The 19814-nt window shown below is 40.8% G+C and overlaps 1 protein-coding gene across 7 annotated transcripts in view; it reads right to left on the bottom strand.

The window, feature by feature from the left end:
* Window positions 1–19814, bottom strand: part of ADAMTSL3 (ADAMTS like 3) — a 417185-nt gene that overhangs the window by 171013 nt on the left and 226358 nt on the right. For all 7 annotated transcript variants that reach the window (XM_033189196.1, XM_033189191.1, XM_033189189.1 and 4 more), the window contains 2 exons: window positions 19406–19480; window positions 13368–13525 (listed from right to left, as the gene is read on the bottom strand). In XM_033189196.1, coding sequence (XP_033045087.1) covers window positions 13368–13525; window positions 19406–19480 — 233 coding nt within the window. The remainder of the gene's footprint in view (window positions 1–13367; window positions 13526–19405; window positions 19481–19814) is intronic.

The raw sequence follows: 19814 nt of genomic DNA, 5'->3' as shown, positions 1-19814 counted from the left end.
GGCATGTTTTTGCAATGGCTGGGACCTGTTGTTCCTTTCCATGTTTAGTGCTTCCTTCAGGGTTTCTTGTAAGGCAGGCCTGGTGGTGACAAAATCTCTAAGCATTTGCTTGTCTGTAAAGGATTTTATTTCTCCTTCACTTATGAAACTTAGTTTGGCTCCATATGAAATTCTGAGTTGAAAATTCTTTTCTTTAAGAATGTTGAATATCGGCCCCCACTCTCTTCTGGCTTGGAGAGTTTCTGTTGAGAGATCAGCTGTTAGTCTGATGGGCTTCCCTTTGTGTGTAACCCGACCTTTCTCTCTGGCTGCCCTTAAGATTTTTTCCTTCATTTCAACTTTGGTGAATCTGACAATTATGTGTCTTGGAGTTGCTCTTCTGGAGGAGTATCTTTGCGGCATTCTCTGTATTTCCTGAATTTGAATGTTGGCCTGCCTTACTCGGTTGGGGAAGTTCTCCTGGATGATATCCTGAAGAGTGTTTTCCAACTTGGTTCCATTTTCCCCCTCACTTTCAGGCACCCCAATCAGACGCAGATTTGGTCTTTTCACATAATCCCATACTTCTTGAAGGCTTTGTTCATTTCTTTTTCCTCTTTTTTCTTTAGACATTTCTTCTCACTTCATTTCATTCATTTGATCCTCAATCGCTGATACTCTTTCTTCCAGTTGATCAAGTAGGTTACTGAAGCTTGTGCATTTGTCACGTATTTCTCGTGTCATAGTTTTCATCTCTGTCAGTTCGTTTATGGCCTTCTGTGCATTAATTATTCTAGTTATCAATTCTTCCACTCTTTTTTCAAGATTTTTAGTTTCTTTGCACTGGTTACATAGTTCCTCCTTTAGCTCTGAGAATTTGGATCGACTGAGGCCTTCTTCTCTCATCTCGTCAAAGTCATTCTCCATCCAGCTTTGATCCATTGCTGGTGATGAGCTGCATTCCTTTGGAGGGGGAGATGCGCTCTTATTTTTTGAATTTCCGGCTTTTCTGTCCTGCTTTTTCCCCATCTTTGTGGTTTTATCTGCCTCTGGTCTTTGATGATGGTGATGTACTCATGTGGTTTTGGTGTGGGTGTCCTTCCTGTTTGTTAGTTTTCCTTCTAACAGTCAGGACCCTCAGCTGTAGGTCCGTGGGAGATTGCTTGAGGTCCACTCCAGATCCTGTTTGTCTGGGTATCAGCAGCAGAGGCTGCAGAAGATAGAGTACTGCTGAACAGCAAGTGTACCTGTCTAATTCTTGCTTTGGAAGCTTCCTCTCAGGGGTGTACCCCTCAGTGTGAGGTGTGGGGTGTTGGTCTGCCCCTAGTGGGGGATGTCTCCCAGTTAGGCTACTCAGGGGTCTGGGACCCACTTGAGCAGGCAGTCTGTCCATTCTCAGATCTCAACTTCCGTGTTGGGAGATCCACTGCTCTCTTCAAAGCTGTCAGACAGAGTCATTTGCGTCTGCAGAGGTTTCTGCCGCTTTTTTGTTGTTGTTGTTGTTTAGCTGTGCCCTGTCCCCAGAGGTGGAGTCTACAGAGACAGGCAGGCCTCCTTGAGCTGCTGTGGGTTCCCCCCAGTTCAAGCTTCCCAGCGGCTTTACCTACTTAAGCCTCAGCAATGGCGGGCACCCCTCCAACAGCCTCACTGCTGCCTTGTGGTTAGATCGCAGACTGCTGTGCCAGCAATGAGGGAGGCTCCGTGGGCGTGGGACCCTCCAGGCCAGGTGTGGGATATAATCTCCTGGTATGCCCATTTGCTAAGACCGTTGGTAAAGCACAGTATTGGGGTGGGAGTACCCGATTTTCCAGGTGTTGTGTGTCTCAGTTCCCCTGGCTAGGAAAAGGGATTCCCTTCCCCTTTGTATTTCCAAGGTGAGGCGATGCCTCGCCCTGCTTCAGCCCTGGCTGGTCGGGCTGCAGCAGCTGACCAGCACCGATTGTCCGACACTCCCTAGTGAGATGAACTCAGTATCTCAGTTGAAAATGCAGAAATCACCTGTCTTCTGTGTCGCTGGAGCTGGGAGCTGGAAACTAGAGGTGTTCCTATTCGGCCATCTTGCTCCGCCCCCCTATTTTTTTTTTTTTTTTTTTGACGCGGAGTCTCGCTCTGTCACCCAGGCTGGAGTGCAGTGGCATGTTCTTGGCTCACTGCAACCTCCACCTCTCGGGTTCAAGTGATTCTCCTGCCTCAACCTCCCAAGTAGCTGAGACTACAGGCAGTCGCCACCCCGCCTGGCTAATTTTTTGTATTTTAGTAGAGATGGAGTTTCACCACATTAGCCAGGCTGGTCTTGGTCTCCCGACCTCGTGATCCACCTGTCTCAGCCTCCCAAAGTGCTGGGATTACAGGCGTGAGCCACCACGCCCAGCAACTAACAATAAATTCTAATCAAAAAGAATAATGAACAAGTAGGTTTATCACAGGAAGATACAGTTGGTTTAATATATGAAAAATCAATGTCATTTATTACATTAAAAAGGAAAAAGGAGAAAACCATGTGATCATCTCTAAATATGCAGAAAATGCATTTGATACAGCTCTATGCTTGTACATAATGAAGCAAACTAGAAAAAGAAAAAAATTCTTTCACCAAATAAAATATCTATAAAAAATTTTATAGTAAACATTATATATAATGGTGAATTATAGGGAACTTTGCTCCTGAAGTGAGATGCATAACAAGGACAGCTGCCATCTTCATTATTTGCAGATGTCACAATTGTGTATGTATACAATCCAAAAGAATTCACAAACTATGAGTATTAACACATGAATATACTAAGAATATAATGTCAATACACAAAAATCAGTATTCCCACACCCCAGAAACAAATAGAAACTTAAAAAATACCATTTATAATAACATCAAAATAACAAACACCTGAAAATAAATTTAATAAAAGACATTAAAGACACAGAGCAAAAATTATGAACATTATTGAGAAAATTTTAAAAGAACTAAAAAATGTATGGATATGCCACATTTATGAGTTGAAAGACTTAGTATTGGAAAGTGTCAATTTTCCTTAAATTGACATAGAGATCCAATGCAATTCCAATCAAAATCCAGTTGATTTTTAAAAACAGACAAGCTGATTTTCAATGATATAAAAATGCAGTGTCAAGAAAAGCAAAGATAATCTGCAAGAACATAGCAGAAACTTACACTACCAGATATCAAGACTTATTTTAATGCTACAGTAGATATATCACAATGGTATTGGCACAAATAAACAAATAGATTGATGAAACAAAGTACGGTCCATGAATACATTGTTGTTATCAGACTTCAGAGAAATAGGAAATGGATCATTCACCTAATGACTCCAGGTCAATTAAGCAGTCATATAGAAAAAAAATTGATTCTATTATACCTCACAATATATACAAAACAATTTCTAGAGCGATTATAGCCTTTGGTGTGAAAGGAAAAACAATAAGACTTCTAAAAGCAAACATAGAAGAATATCTTAGGGGCTGGGCATGGTGACTCACACCTGTATTCCCAGGACTTTGGGAGCGCAAGGCAGAAGGATCACTTGAGCTCATGAGTTTGACACCAGCCTGGGCAACACAGCTGGATCCTGTTACTACAAAAAAAAAATTTTTTTTTTTTTAATTTGGCCAGGTGCAGTGGCTCACATCTGTAATCCCAGCAGTTTGGGAGGCTGAGGTGGGTGGATCACTTGAGGTCAGGAGTTCAAGACCAGCCTGGCCAATAGGGTGAAACCCTGTCTCTACTAAAAAATTGCCAGGTGTGGTAGCATACACCTGTAATCCCAATTACTCGGGAGGCTGAGGCAGGAGAATACCTTGAACCCAGGAGGTGGAGGCTGCAGGGAGGTGAGATCATGCCACTGCACTCCAGTCTGGGTGACAGAGAGAGTCTCCAATAAATAAATAAATAAATAAATAAATAGCTGGGCATGGTGGTGTGCACATGTAGTCCCAACTACTTGGAAAGCTGAGGTGAGAGAATCACCAGAGCCCAGGAGGTCAAAGCTGCAGTGAGTCACAATTGTGCCACTGAATCTCAGCCTGGGCAACAAAGCAAGACCCCATCTCAAAAAAAAACAACACACACACAAACAATGACAAAAAGAAGAATATCTTCATGATTCTGGATGAGGCAGATTTCTCAACCAGGATACAAATAGCACTAAGAATAAAGTTAAAGACTGATAAACTACATTACAGTAAAATTGAGAACTTCTGTAGAGAGAAACTGATAGCCCTAAATACATTTAATGGAGAAAAAAATGAAAATAGAATGAATTAAGAATTCAGTTCTAGAAGCTGAAAATACAACACCAAAATAAACCCATATAAAAATAAAAGAAATAAATAAAAATTTATATAAATAGAAACGTTAAAAAAAAACTGAGTTAATGAACAAAACAAAAATTTAGTTGTTAGATGTCTCAGAGACAATGTTTGGATGGTCTGAATAAAACAACAATTACACAAGGAACCAATACACGAGTTTAGGAATGAAAGAGACATAGTTACAGGTAAAGAGGAGACTATTTTTAACGATAAGGGAATATCATGATTACATTTGAAGAGCTAAGTTTGAAAAATGAGATGAATTGGATACTTCCCTAGAAAAATGTAAATTTCAAAATTGGCTAAAATAATAAGCCTAAGAAAGACATAAATGGTTTCTAAGTCTTCTTCATTACCACTGAAAAGAAAAATAAAAGAGAGAAATAAAAGGCATTAAGCCAGATGTGTTACAGAAAGAGAAATCCTTAGTGCAGTAGACACATTTCATTGCCTACCAACATCCATTTCTCCTTTCCATTTTACAGACACTCACTTTTGTTCATGCTCATTCCTCCCTCCTGTGTCTTACATATACATACATACATCCTGATTGTTCTTTTTTTTTTTTTGAGATGGAGTCTTGCTCTGTCACCAAGCTGGAGTGCGGTGCTGCAATCTTGGCTCACTGCAACCTCTGCCTCCCAGGTTCAAGCAATTCTCCTGCCTCAGCCTCCCAAGTGGCTGGAATTACAGGTGCCTGCCACCACGCCCAGCTAATTTTTGTATTTTTAGTAGAGACGGGGTTTCACCATGTTGGCCAGGATGGTCTCAATCTCCTGATTTTGTGATCCACCTGCCTCAGCCTCCCAAAGTGCCGGGATTACAGGCATAAGCCACTGCACATCCTGATTGTTCTACATGAATCACCGTGGTCACATTTACCTTGCTAGTGGCAGGACCTATGAGTGTTCTGCTCAGATACACAACTGCAAAGAGTGTCACTGGCCAACAGCCCCAGTTCTGGGTCAAGCTTCCCATGGGATGCTCCTAGCCAGTGACTAAGCACAGCAGGGATACTGAAGGCAGAGCTATTCCTGGGAGATACTAGAGTCCTATCATGAATGACATTGGCTCAGGGTCTCCTCTCTAGCTTTGCTGAATTGTCCTAGAACCTACTGCATTTAAGATGTTTGCATTTGACCTTCCTTCCTTCCCTCTCTCCTTCACTCATGGTCAGATTTTCAGTGCAGGCTGACGGCTCTCCCAGTATCATCCTGCTTTCTCTCCCACTTTTTTCTCATAGGCATTTCCTGAATAAATTCTTGTACTGCTCATCCTGCCTTGGCATTTGATTCCTAGAGGACCCAGATGAACACAGTAGTGGGTGGTATAGAGTGGGCACGTGACCCAATTCTTGTCGATGAGAGGTGGTAAAAGGTCTACCGTGGAGTTTCTGGGGTTTCCTTGCTGAGAAAGTCCACAAGAAAGAAAAAGGCCTACTGGGCTTCCAGAGATCACATTGTCTTATCCACATGTGACACCTGGACCAGTGCCTTTTACTTTCAGTGCAGGGCAAATATACAACAGCTTACTCAAATCCTCAATGGGCCCTAAATGCTGCCAGTGGGCACACTATCTTTCCCCTAGTCCCTCGACACTGCCATTTTTGTCTTGCTGCACCTTCTCAGTGGTGTGGCTGGGACCCCTATCCAATCCTTGGCTGCCTTAGAGCTCTGCACCTAGGGAGACCATCGGATTTATTGTTCATGCCAGGATGCTTCTGAGAGTGAAAGGAGGAGCCACTAACAATTAAGTTGGGGTAAGAAGCACAAAGTGGGCCTTTTCTGAACAAAATAGGACCCATAGTCTCTCTACCCACACCTCTCTGCTAAAGTATCATTTTGCCACCACCATGTCGCCCCCTGGCCAGCCAAGAGTACATTAAATTTTCTAGATGTCTTCCATTACCACTTAGGAACTGAAGGAGACTACAGGGAGCTAAACTCAGACTCAGCCTGTGACTAAATGTTTCATGGTACTAATTCCACTTTCACTCTCATGTGGCTTCTCTGGGTTGTTGCTGATGGAGGTGGAATCCCCATGAGGTGCTTTCCTCTGGAAGCTCTGCCTGGGGAGGGAGCAAAAGCTCCTTTTCTGCTTTTGGCTTTCCTTGAAAGCCTCCCTGCCCTGGAGAGCGACCGCCATCATGAAACACATTTTGCTGCCTGCTTCCTTCATCCTGGCGCCAGGAGAGGGAAAAGGCTTTCCACATCCTGGCTGGACATGCCCTGCGGTGCACATCCTCCTGAGGACACTGGACCGAGGCGTACCCTTACTGGAGAAAGGAGCATCCTCTCCATGTTATAGAAGATGTGCTATGGATTAGGACCCCAGGCTTGGCCCTGGAAATGTTATGGGGACTAAATCAATTTGGAAAATCTTCATCTCTCTCCACTAAGCGTGGCTTTCCAAAGACTAAGCTAAATATAATAATAACCCTACTTTAATAATGAAAAGATGAACATGAATGCTTTCTCTAGGCACTCCTGCTAATCACCATCTGCCATACCACTGCTGTCAAGTCCACAGGGCAAACAGCTCTGCTGAAAAAGAAAATGGTGAAGTACAGAGGATGGCAAAAGAGAAATGCACATTAACATCTGCAAAAGTGTATTACCACTGTTTGATGAGGAAAATGAGTTTTATAATAAAAGTATGTGGTCAGGCATGGTGGCTCACACCTCTAATCCCAGCTCTTTAGGAGTCTGAGGCAGGAAGGTTGCTTGAGCTCAGGAGTTCAATGCCAGCCTGGGTAACATAGTGAGACTCTGTCTCTACAAAAAAAAAATTAAAATTAGCTGGCTGTGGGGTTGTGTGCCTCTAGTCCCAGGTAATTGGAGGCTGAGGCCAGAGGATTACTTGCAGCCTGTACTTGGCCTGGGTGACGGAGCAAGACCTATCTCAAAAACAAACAAACAAAACCGATGGTATAAAAATGAATTCAAATTCAACTACTTGATTTGGCCACTTCAAAAGAATTTCCAAAATTTATGAAATAGATTTTTATGTAAAACTATTCATAGTATGTCTACATTTCTACACATATCTTAGCTGTGAGTTCTGGTAATTACTAAAGCAGTGTATGAATTGCTTTAACCAAGAAATTTCCCTCAACAGACCACATTACAGAAAAATATGCAATATTCTAAAAGTTTCTGCCTTTGGAATGAATGATAAATGCTTACAATGAGACAGAATCCCAATGACTGAAAGGCATGAGGAAACAGGCAAATTTTCTTTTCTGCTGGCACTGTTAGGGGTTGAATTGTGTGCCCCAAAAACAACATGTCAAAAGCGTAGCCCACTGTATCTCAGAATACTATCTTATTTGGAAATACGGTCTTTGCCAATGTAGTTAAGGTAAGGTAACTGGGAGGACTTAATCTAGTATGAGTGGTGTCCTTATAAAAACGGGAAGTTTGGACTGGCCAGGTGTGGTGGCCCATGCCTGTAATTCCAGCACTTTAGGGGGCCAAGGTGGGCAGATAGCTTGGGGCCAGGAGTTCAAGACCAGCCTGGCCAACATAGCAAAACCCCGTCTCTACTAAAAATACAAAAATTAGTCCAGCGTGGTGGAGCGCGTACTCAGGAGGCTGAGGTGAGAGAATGGCTTGAACCCAGGAAGTGGAGGTTGCAATGAGCCTAGATTGTGCCACTGCACTTCAGCCTGGGTGACATAGTGAGTCTCTGTCTCAAAAAAAAAAAAAAAAAAATGCATAGGAGAAACTGAGAAATTTGCACCCAGAGGCAGAGACATGCACAGAGGGAAGGTGATTCCTGAACTCGAAGAATTGAGGCGACAGACATAAGACAGCTTCTCCTTCACAGCCCTCAGAAGAAACCGATCCTGCCAACACCCTGATTTTGGACTTTCAGGCTTCAGAACTGTGGGACAATAAATTTGGTTGTTTAAGCCACTCAGTTGTGGAGCACTCAGTAACAACAGTGTTGTGAAACTAATATAGGCACTGACTCTAAAACTGTGTCTTGCTGAGTTTTGAAACACCTGTGAATGTATAAATGTAGACACTATCTGCACTGCATTGAAAGCCTCCAACATGTTCTTTCAGAGAACCAACACAGGCAGTTTCAAATCCTCTTGTGCCCGGATAAGTTAAATATGCTATCATACCTCCCCAGAAACAGAAGAAGCTCATGGGTTGACAGCATAAAAGATATCTAGAGTTGAGGAAACTGAAGATGGAGATTGTACAACTGAGGACTAGTAGAAAAGCAATCAGAAAACATTTTCCTGAAGAAACACAAAATATCAGAGTGGAAAAAAAATGAATCCCTAAGAAGACAACTAGCTGAAAAAGGAAGATTTCAGAGCCCAAGAAGAGAAACTTTTTTTTTCCTCCCTGAAGATATATATGTTTCTTAAAAGATGAGAAAATCTACCAAAAGTAGTTAAAAATTAACCATGGAAAGATATGTCTTTATCAAAGTCATTTAATTTTGTTTCTTCAGATATCCTCACGGGAATATACTAAAAATTGATATTCACAAACGTCTACTCATAGATGCAAATATTCAGTAAATTCTCACTGAATTAATAGTGTATATCTTGCTGTCAATCCATGAAGCACATGGCATCAACTACTGTACTTAGCCAAGACTCACTACTGCTACCTGGGGGCAACCTGCACATATCGAAGAAGCAGGGCCCTAATGCAAAATATCCCTTAGTGCTATGACAAGGGTCATCCATGAAAAGCAGGTCATTAAGGGCTGGGCACGGTGGCTCACACCTGTAATCCCAGCAATTTGGGAGGCTGAGGCAGGAGGATTGCTGGAGGCCACGAATTCAAGACCAGACTGGGCAATATAGTGAGGCCCTGTAGCTACACACAAATTAAAAAAAAGAAAAAAGGGAAACAGGTTATTCAGGAAAACAAGCATATATAATGAGAAATCCACTGGAAGAAGGAAATGTGCAATTTTCAAGAATGGTCCAACCATGAAAATACAGCTTCTTAAAGAGTAGAAAAAAGAAATTTTTTTTCTCATTGGTACAGTGAGATGCTAAGCTGCAAAATCTGAGCAACAATACCTGTAAGACAACCTAACATCCCATTGATGTCTACATATTTTACTCTTCATGTAAGAATACAGTAGTGTTCAACAGTATAGTTATCAAAAGCCCATGAAATAAGGTCTACTACATGAACTGTAGCAAAGCGTGTGCCTCAACCTAGCTCAGCGCACCCACGGCTGTGCTAAATTAGCGCTGATTATGCAGGACTGGTATTCACTGCCTCATCCTCTCTCAGGTTGAAGCCAGGTCTTCCAGTTATAGACTAGCTTTTGTTGTTTGACTGGAATGCAAAGAGATACAATGAAACACAGGGACACAGGGCTGACTGTCATCAGTGACCTCACAGGCACTTTTAACCTCCCACTCAAAGTACAGCCATGACTTGATTGTGTGATGGGCCAGGAAGAGATGAACGGAAGCAGAATTCCTTATCTTAGCAACAACATAGGCTGGGAAATACTACAATGTTTGGAACCAAAAAAAAAAAGGAACTGATGGAAAAGGATACTTCCCAGAAACCCACATTATTTGGACAAGCTCCCAAGTCAGGAAAAAAACAACATCAGAGCCACTCTTACTTCAACATAAGTGTCTCCAATTTTGTCACATTCTCCCCTACTAAGTACACCACATCCATGAGAGACAATTGCTGCAGGTATGAAAATGAGGCTCTATTTATGTATGAGTCAGACAGTTGTCTGTAACACCCTCTTTGATAAATGTATTTTTCAAAACACCTTTTCAGTCTAGAGAGATCAAAAGCTTTCCAGGAGTTGAAGTCAAAGTCCAGAACTGTTTATTAAATCTGAGACAGCCAGAACTCAGAGACAGGAACATAGAGGACTGAATATGAATGCAGACATTGTACCCTGAACGTGCTGTTAAAATGTACTCTATTGGCCGGGCACGGTGGCTCACGTCTGTAATCCCAGCTCTTTGGAAGACCAAGGTGGGTGGATCATTTGAGATCAGGAGTTTGAGACCAGTCTGAACAACATGGAGAAACCCCATCCCTACTAAAAATACACACACAAAAAAATTTTAGCCAGGTGTAGTGGTGCATGCCTGTAATCCCAGCTACTCAGGAGGAGGTTGCAGTGAGCCGAGATCATGCCGTCTCTCTCTCTCTCTCTCTCACACACACACACACTTTTTAAAATTTACTCTATTAAGAGATGAGTACATAATTTGGGCAAGAAGGTGTAATTTTTAATTATGCACATGGTATGTGAATTCATTCTTCCATTTGCTTTTTATTACTTTTATTATTATTATATTATTATTATTGAGATGGAATCTTGCTGTGTTGCACAGGCTGGAATGCAGTGGTGCGATCTTGGCTCACTGCGACCTCTGCCTCCTGGGTTCAAGTAATTCTCCTGCCTCAGCCCCCTGAGTAGCTGGGATTACAGGTGTGCGTCACCATGCCCGGCTATTTTTGTATTTTTAATAGAGACAGGGTTTCATCATGTTGGACAGGCTGGTCTCGAACTCCTGACCTCAGGTGATTCACCCGCTTTTGCCTCCCTAAGGGCTGGGATTACAGGCATGAGCCGCAACGCCTGCCCAGTCACATTCTTCCTTTTAAACATTATTTTAAGAATTAGATATTACAAAATGTTATCCCCTCTAAAATAGTCACTGTTGTTTTCAGTGTTTCCATTTTGAAATGTATCCTTCCACATTATTTTAAAAAATATGCACACACACATATACATATATGTGTGAGTACATACAAACACATAGAAATATGCAGTTTATGTGTGTGTTTTTATAAATGGTATCAATAAACAGTATACTGCTAAGATCTACTGATGCTGATACTGTAACCAAACAATATCTTGAAATACTAATCTTTGTGGGTGCTTTCCTCATTTCATCATTGTGTTACTGTCTCCTATTCAGTCAGGGACCTCCAAGTTGACTTGAGAAGAACACAGATTCTCTGAGTAGTAATTAAAAGAGAATAAAATGCCGGGCGCGGTGGCTCACGCCTGTAATCCCAGCACTTTGGGAGGCCGAGGTGGGCGGATCACGAAGTCAGGAGATCGACACCATCCGGGCTAACACGGTGAAACCCCGTCTCTACTAAAAACGCAAAAAATTAGCCGGGCGAGGTGGCGGGCGCCTGTAGTCCCAGCTACTTGGGAGGCTGAGGCAGGAGAATGGCGTGAACCCGGGAGGCGGAGCTTGCAGTCAGCTGAGATCGCCCCACTGCACTCCAGCCTGGGTGACAGAGCAAGACTCCATCTCAAAAAAATAAAAAATAAAAAATAAAAAATAAAAAACAGAATGAAGAAAAACTCTGTGTGTGTGTGTGTGTGTGTGTGTGTGTGTGTGTGTATGTGTGTATGTGTGTGTTGTATATTTTCTACTTGAGAATCAGACAGGAAGGCCCTAAGGAGGGCAAAGAAAGCACAGAATTTATGCCATAACAATAGACCAGAGAGAGACTTTTAAAAAAAGGTAATTATGGCTTCCCCAAAACCTTTCACAACATGACTGTCTAAGAAGAATATTGGGTCCATGCTTTAAGGATATGACACAGAAGTCAGAAACATAAATGTCTGTGGAGGCTAGGCAGATGATATAAATGCCAGATCAGGATGAATGGCAACCAACCACTCACGCCTTTAGTGTTAGGGACACAATACGCAGTGGTGTGGACCACGGCAGACCTGAGACTGGAAGGCAGCTGTTCCCCAGTGACAGTCAATTATTGCTATTGTAAAATGCAAGCTAGTTGTCAGCTCTTCCCATTTTAACAGAGAAGCAGGGGGGAAAGAAAAAAAAAAAAAAAAAACCTGATCTTTTGATGTAAAAATCTCTCGATTTTTAAGTGTTGATTATTCAAAATCCAAAGTTTCAGAAACAAAACAATACAGTGTGCAGGCCAATACTTGGCCGGTCCCATCGCAGGCTGAATTTGTATCTCAGGGACTGGGATGGGTTAGCAACTCTCATCTACCTCCGTGCATGTTCCTCTGCTGACACAACTGATGTCTCAGTGAAACACTCCGTGACAAATTAATATGTAGAACATAGACAGCTTTTTAAAGTTAATGGTTTTTTTTCATATAGAAAAATATAACTGGTAATTGGGGCTATTTTCTAGCTTCCATTTACATTTTGGAATGGGTTTCTGAAACAGGATAGGACAAAACCACACACTGAACTATCTTTTTCATTTCCTGGCATTTTCAAATTTATCAGAAGAGTTTCAACCTGTGTCACCTTGGAAATATATTGGCCACTATACTTCATGTCCTCTGAATGAGGGAAGATGCCCCAGCAGTATCCAGAAAGGGGACATAGGCTCATGGTTCCAGAGAAGAAGAGTTCTTCTGAAGATACAGACACTTGTGACAAGTGTCTGTCATAGAACATCTGGGGAAGCAAATCCTGATCTTCAATCAGCCCACTGCAAGACTGCATATTCTAGCGGTTGAAGGTGAAATAAAGATCCCTTCAGGATCACTATCTTAAAGAAGGGTAAGGAATGAGCTCCTGTTGTCTCTGCTCTCCTTTGCAAGGCGAAGACATGCAGCGGCACAATACTGGTTTAGGATATGGTGTATTTAACCAGCGGCTGTTTTCACCAAACTCTATCTAAAACTGAACACAGCTGCTCGGGAGGTTGAGGCAGAAGGATCACTTGGGCCCGGGAGTTCAAGGCTATGATTGCAGCTGTGAATAGCCACTGCACCAGCCTGAGCAACACAGAGAGACCCTGTTTCTTAAATCAACAAACAAACCAACAAAGCAACCAGAGATTATAAATAGAGAATCAATCATTCCCCCATAAAAGTGAAGTTTGTTTTTAACTGTCAGGGTTAAGAGCGGAAATTTAAGAGTGCTGAACAATTTTTAAGAATGAACTGCCAAGTTGGAAATATTGATGACACATGCTCTGTATAAAAAAACAATCATTGATGACCTCTTGCTAAACAAACTCACTGTTTTAAAAATCATGATGTTCTGGGATTCAGGTACATGAATTTTATGAAGAGGATCATCCTACCTTGAAGATGAAATCAGCCATCAGAGGTCCTGGAATCTTAAAGGTTTGCCTCTCGGAGCCCCTCTGAAATTCCACTGTTGTGTTTTCTACAACAAAGACGCCAGGGCTGTTAAAGCTGTGTTCTCCTTTGCTTCCTTGAAGTGTTTTTGATTCAATAACTACAATTAAAATACATGATTCAAATAAGAAACAATCTTAAAGGCATTTTATTACAAAAGACACTTTAGCAAGTACAATGTCATTATATGGTATCAAAACAATGTCAAAATAGCCACTCAGTTTACAAACATTAATTGATATTGGTGAAATAGATATATCAGATTTTTAATTGTCCATAAAAAAGGAGCTAACAAGGGTGGCAGGCCCTAATAGTTCTACTCAATTCTTTAGAGCCATTTCTAGCATAAGGGGAAAGAGAAAACTTTTCTTTCTTTATGTTTTCATGATGTAGCTAATACTCAAAGTAAAGCTATGTTCACTCATTTTATTACTTGTCAAAAGATCTTATGCCTACTCTTTTAGACAAAATCACAGCAAATTTCAAATTTACTTTTTATCAAACAAAACTTTTCATTTTGAAATAATTCTAGATTAAGAGGAAGTTGCAAAAATAGTATAGAGAGGTCCTTTGTAATCTTCCTTCCCTTTTGTCTAATGTTTACATGCTACAAAAGTATAGTCGAATATCAAAACCAGGAAATTGACACTGGTACAATATGTGCATATAGTTCAATGTCATTTTATCACCCACCATCACAATCAAAATACATAACCATTCCATTGCCACAAAGACGTCCCTTGTTCATGAAACCCCTTTTTTCAAATTTGCTTTCACATGAACAAAAGTGCTTTTAAGATTTCCTACAGAAAAAAAGTTTGCTTATCATAGTTTAAACAAAAAAGCATTTCTACTTTATTTAAATTTGTCTCTCCTCCCTCTTTCTTTTCTTTCTTTTATTTTATTTTAAATGTGTCTTTCTTCCCTCTTTCTTTTCTTTCTTTTATTTTCTAAGTGTCACCATACTTAGTAGATCTGGTTTCATGTTGAGAGAGGCAATAAAAAATGTATATACAGCTAGATTCTGGGGCACCTGCATTTCTGGCCCCGTATTTTTCTCTAGCTTTCTGCCTTGGGTTTTCATTGCCTCATATCTAAAATGAGGAGTCAGAGCAGTCAATCTCCCAGGTCCAACTCTATTTTAAAACCCACACTTGATTCAATGATATCATACCAGTCTTTAACAATTTCAAACAAAGAACACAAAGGAACCAAAATTCCACTGAGTGTCAAAAATGGAAAGCTGATAAAATGTGACAACATAGTCTGGCATTAGGGAGCTTCCATCCATGGGCTGCTGGGTTTTGGTTGTTTTCATTTGCTGGATTTTTCTCTGTCACTGGAGCAGCTGCAGGAATTCAAGTGCCCTGGACAGACTGCATAACAGGCATTAGGAGACATCCCTGATTATCCCTGACAGGCAGGCTGGGAACTTTTCTGGGAAAATTCAAAGGCTGGACATGAGCTACATGATCTGGAGGAGTCATTAGCGGTCGAAGAATAATGCTGGCTACTTTCAGGCACACAAAACCCCAACCACTTTGGCCCTGATCTCTATGACCACAATAGATTTTTGGAAAGTGTGAGATTAAATTCATTTCCTAGTTCCAATGAAGATATAAAACTGAGTGTTATAAAGTGAATTGTCAGTAAAAATGAAACGAGGAACTGGAGACAGTAAGTGGGCCCTACAATGGATGTCTCTAAAGTCAATGAGAAAAAAAAAAAACGATGAGCATTAAGGCAATATCAAGACGCAAAATGAAGTTGGACATAACGCATCCTCACAGAAGGCATGCAAAATACAAGTTTCTAGACACTGATTTAGCCTGAAATGACTTGATTAAATTCAAGTAGCATGCAATGGATTCCACGGCTGTGTTGGGGTGGTAATTGTTTTACCATTGTGCTAACCTTCTGGACCACAGCGTTCCAAGTTGCAGATCGGGATGCAGAGTTGGGGCAGGGGGTGTAAAAATCTGGGAAGGTGATCTGGGAGGAAGGGACGACCGGTTGCTATGATATCTATTCCCTAAACCAAAGGCCAGCATTTTTGTTAACTTGGTTTTGATATTTTGTTTTTAATACAGAATCTAGCCACTATTTTAACAGTGTCTGAGAGTCTCAGTGACACGGATATAAAAACACAAGTAGCAAAAACAATGTTCAAGTTCACGTTAATTACCCAAACCACTCTGCTTCTCCACTAAATGGTACGCTTATTGTAAAATATTTTTAATTTGAGTATTTCAAAAGGCTTCCAGTTCTCTAAAGCACAAACACTGGTTGCCTTTCTAGGAGGCAGAAAGCAGCTATTTTGACCTCGATTGTGTAAATGGGTAAGCAGAATCAAAGGTGAGTGAAGAAAGACTGGTGAAGTGATTTGGTGAAGGTAGAGGTTATGGACACAAACAATTTTGATAATCTGGATTAACAAAGCCGTTGTGCCAAATCCACAGCAAGGTGGAGGCCAATGAATTCTTTAAAAGTTGTCATTTTTATTGGTGGCAAACTTGCTTCTCCTCTATGCTGGTGCCTCTTAAAAATAAATGATAAATAAAGGAGTTTGTGGTGTTTCAATCAACAATTCAGATGATGACTTATGGATACCTTTAAGTTTTTATTAATTTCCACCATTTCCCCATATTTACTGCAGCCCCATGTTGTGACAAAGTGTGATTCGTGGCTAGTGAGAGCTGCATGTGGAAGCCCTTCAGTTCTCAGAGGTTTCACTGACCCTCTGTGGTTTCTGCAGCAAGGTGGTTAGTGTGTGGGAGACCCCAGGAAGCCTATAAACATCCCCACCAGTATTAAGGGAAGAGAATGTGAGCCTTCTTTCCTGCTGCCCACAGCCCAACTTCTTTCTCCTCTCCAGATTTAATATTGAGGGGAGGGAGGGAAGTGTTGGGGAAGACATGATAGGTAGTCTCAAAAAGAGTAAAAATTAGAAATTATGACTTTCTTTTATCCCCAAATCTTCACAACTCAGGTCTCTAGTGATGCCTTTAAATATTTTAATCCATTACTAGCTATTTGTAAAAGAAATTATGCCTAGAAAAATGACAGATGCTTCCAACTGCTTCTAGTTGAAGGGTTTGCATTGAGAAGTATTACTTCAGGCTTCTTTCAAAAAAGGCAGGGTCATGGTAACCATCCCCAAGAGGTCTCCCTAAATTCTAAAGGCCATGAAAGTACTGTTAGGTAAATGTGGAATGAGTGTTTAGCATGGCTAACATAGTTATAAATACATCAAACTTATATGTACAGTAGAGCTGTATTTGTATATGCTAATTTCATTCATGTCAATTTCCTCTGATTGGTCATTAGGTACAGTACCCATGTTTATTTATACATCTCTATATATGGTCATCAGATAGGGCTTAAAGGGGAAATATTCTTCCAATTGAATTGGAGGTTTTTGGTTTACGATCTCTTGACTTCTTAAGTTTATTGCTAGTCAAACACATTTAATGCTGAAGTTTTGCTGCAATAAAATCTGTTTTGCAGGGATCTGCTTATTGCTTCCATTTTTTAAGGGATGCACCCCTGGAAAATTTGGGGCTGTGTGCTCCCCATAATGCTGTGGCAAGGCTTGGGACAGGACTGGAAATTCAGGATCTAAACAAACACCTCTAGGCAGTATATAAGATGGATATTCTGTAATTAAAATTCACTCCACAGCAAAGAGACTGACATTAATGTTGCTGGCTATTTTCGGTTCTTAGTAATGCAGTCTTTTGGATAGTTATAGTTAATGTGGATGTTAAAAGAATGACTTATTACTGCAAAATAAGCTTCATTTCAGAAATTATCTCTTTTACAAATAAAAATTGAGAAAAAAGTTCCATAAATCCAGAAAATAAAACCACTTCTATATTTAGATATTCAGAAATGTTAACTAAGTGCTTAGTAAATGAAGCCAGTTCTATTCATCAGCAAAGAAGGATAACTTTCAGAAATACTTCTACTGCCAGTTGTGAGATTGTTCAGAGAGGGAAATAGTCCAAGCAACAGACTTGTCACTCTTGAAGAAATGGGAACATTTTTGAGCCCTGTTCTTGGAAGAGTGCCAGTCTTGAATATAAAGTTATGTTGAATATGCCAGAACATACACACATAAACGAATTTTTGTCTCAAAGTGTTCACCTTTACTTATTCTGTTTACTGTTTCCTTATTCTGTTTTTACAATTTATAAAACTATATTTGGGGCTGAATTTTGGGGAATGGCCTTTAATATCATGAGACTATCAAGACCATTCACTGCGTTTTTTTGTTTTTTAACATCTTTTCTACATATAATTTGCATGCCATAAACTTTGCCCTTTTAAACTGCATGATTTAATGGTTTCAGTGTATTCACAGAGTGAAGCCATCACCATCATCTATTTATTACTTCAAACTCACAGTATTCTGGGAAACCAGTGTCGGCCTTCAGGAACCCCTAGACGGGAAGCTGTGAAGTGCTAGCAGCAAGGCTTGTTCTGATCAGCCATATTCACTGATAAGGTTTTGTATTTTAAATTTTGTTTTGTTTTATTTTTTTGTACCACTTTGCTGAAATCTCCAGAACATTCCCAAATCTTACTTTACTCTCCATATATTATTATTATTTTAGAGACATGGTCTTGCTGTGTCACTCAGGCTGGAGTGGCAGATTGCAGTGGTGCAATCAGAGCTCACTGCAACCTTGAAGTCCTAGGCTCAAGGAGTAGCTTAGACTACACGCCTGTAGTAGCCAGGCTACTCCTTGGACTACCTCAGTCTCTTGAGTAGTTTGGACTACAGGCATGCACCACTATGCCTAGCTATTTTTTTTTTTAATTTTTTGTAGAGATGGGGTCTTCCTGTGCTGTCCAGGCTTGTCTCAAACTCCTGACTCAAGTGATCCTCCTGCCACAGCCTCCCAAAGAGCTGGTATTACAGGCGCACCCAACCATCCTATACAAAATAGTTTATCTGACATATAATTTGGTTTTTATTTTCCCATGAGGGGATTAATCTTAAACAAGTAAATTTCCCATTGCGGTATGAGAATAGAAAAATTCAGGGTACAATACAGATAACTTCCCTGGTTATATAGACTATTTTGCCCACTACAGAATAGTTGGGGGTATTCAACAGGGTACTACCACCCCCAAGAATGGAAATAAAGGAAAATCTTGAATTTCTTCAAGAGAAATTCCAGGCACCTAGCTAGCCTTGAGAAGTAAATGAGCAACTTCACAAGCAAGAAAGTAATGGTGGATTACAACAATAGCCAAAAAAAGTTGGAGTCACAGGATGTATGGTTCCCTATAGAAACTAATGATAACATTTTAACATATGTCCCTGAGTAGTTTTTCAGGAAATCTAGATCCCCACCAAATGGATCCACTGGCACACAGACCTCCATTAAGAGGGAACCGAGGCTGAACACTGACTGCCTTTCCTTGTCCTACATTTCTTCCTGAGGCACCTGGAGGAGATCACGCCCAAGGGCCAAATCTAACATTCTTTTCTGCTAACTCCAAGTCTTAGGCAAAACTTCCCTTTCTTAGCCAATTGCAAATCAGAAAATATTTGAATCTACCTATGGTCTGTAAGCCCCCACTTCAAGATATTCCACCCTTTCAGGTCATAGCCTCCATGTATTAATTTGTGACTTTGCCTGTAATGTATATCTCCCTGTCTTTAAAAATCCTTACATGTAACACATCAGGGAGTTCAGGTCTTAAGCATGAGCTGTTGGATTCTCCTTGCTTGGTGTTCTGCAATAAATACCTCACTGTCTCTGGCTGCAAATCCTAATGTCAGTGTTTAGCTTTGCTATGCCAAGCAGGTGGACACAAGTTTGGTAACATTACCCATTAACTTAGAGAAAGTTTCTTTTGCTTGTAGGCTTGGTTTGCGGGTTTTTTTGTTTTGTTTTGTCTTGTTTTTGTTTTTTGGCTAACTAAATTTTCAGGATATTAAAAAATGTTAAGATTAAATTCTACTTACAGAGGTGGGCAGGTCCTTTCACTGTAATTCTCACACTTCGACTCCCCAAAGGAACTGCTATTACATTTTCTTCTCCTGTGAAAGAACAGAACACAACTGCAATAAAACCAGTACACTAAAAGCCCATGAAAATGATCAAGTCAATCAAAACTGGGGGCATCTGCAAAATATTCTTAACTATATTTCATTTCTGCAATCCTAGCACTTTGGGAGGCTGAAGCGGGCAGATCACTTGAGGTCAGGAATTCGAGACCAGCCTGACCAACATGGTGAAACCCCATCTCTACTGAAAAGACAAAAATTAATCAGGCGTGATGGCGCATGCCTGTAGTCCCAGCTAACCGGCAGGCTGACGCAGGAGACTTGCTGGAACCTAGGAAGCAGAGTCTGCAGTGAGCTGAGAACATGC

Source organism: Trachypithecus francoisi, unplaced genomic scaffold, assembly GCF_009764315.1.
Source record: "Trachypithecus francoisi isolate TF-2019V2 unplaced genomic scaffold, Tfra_2.0 Lachesis_group3, whole genome shotgun sequence".
NCBI classification, from domain to species: Eukaryota; Metazoa; Chordata; class Mammalia; order Primates; family Cercopithecidae; genus Trachypithecus; species Trachypithecus francoisi.
Note: the sequence above shows the minus strand (reverse complement) of the source record. Positions and strands in the feature narration are given on the sequence as shown.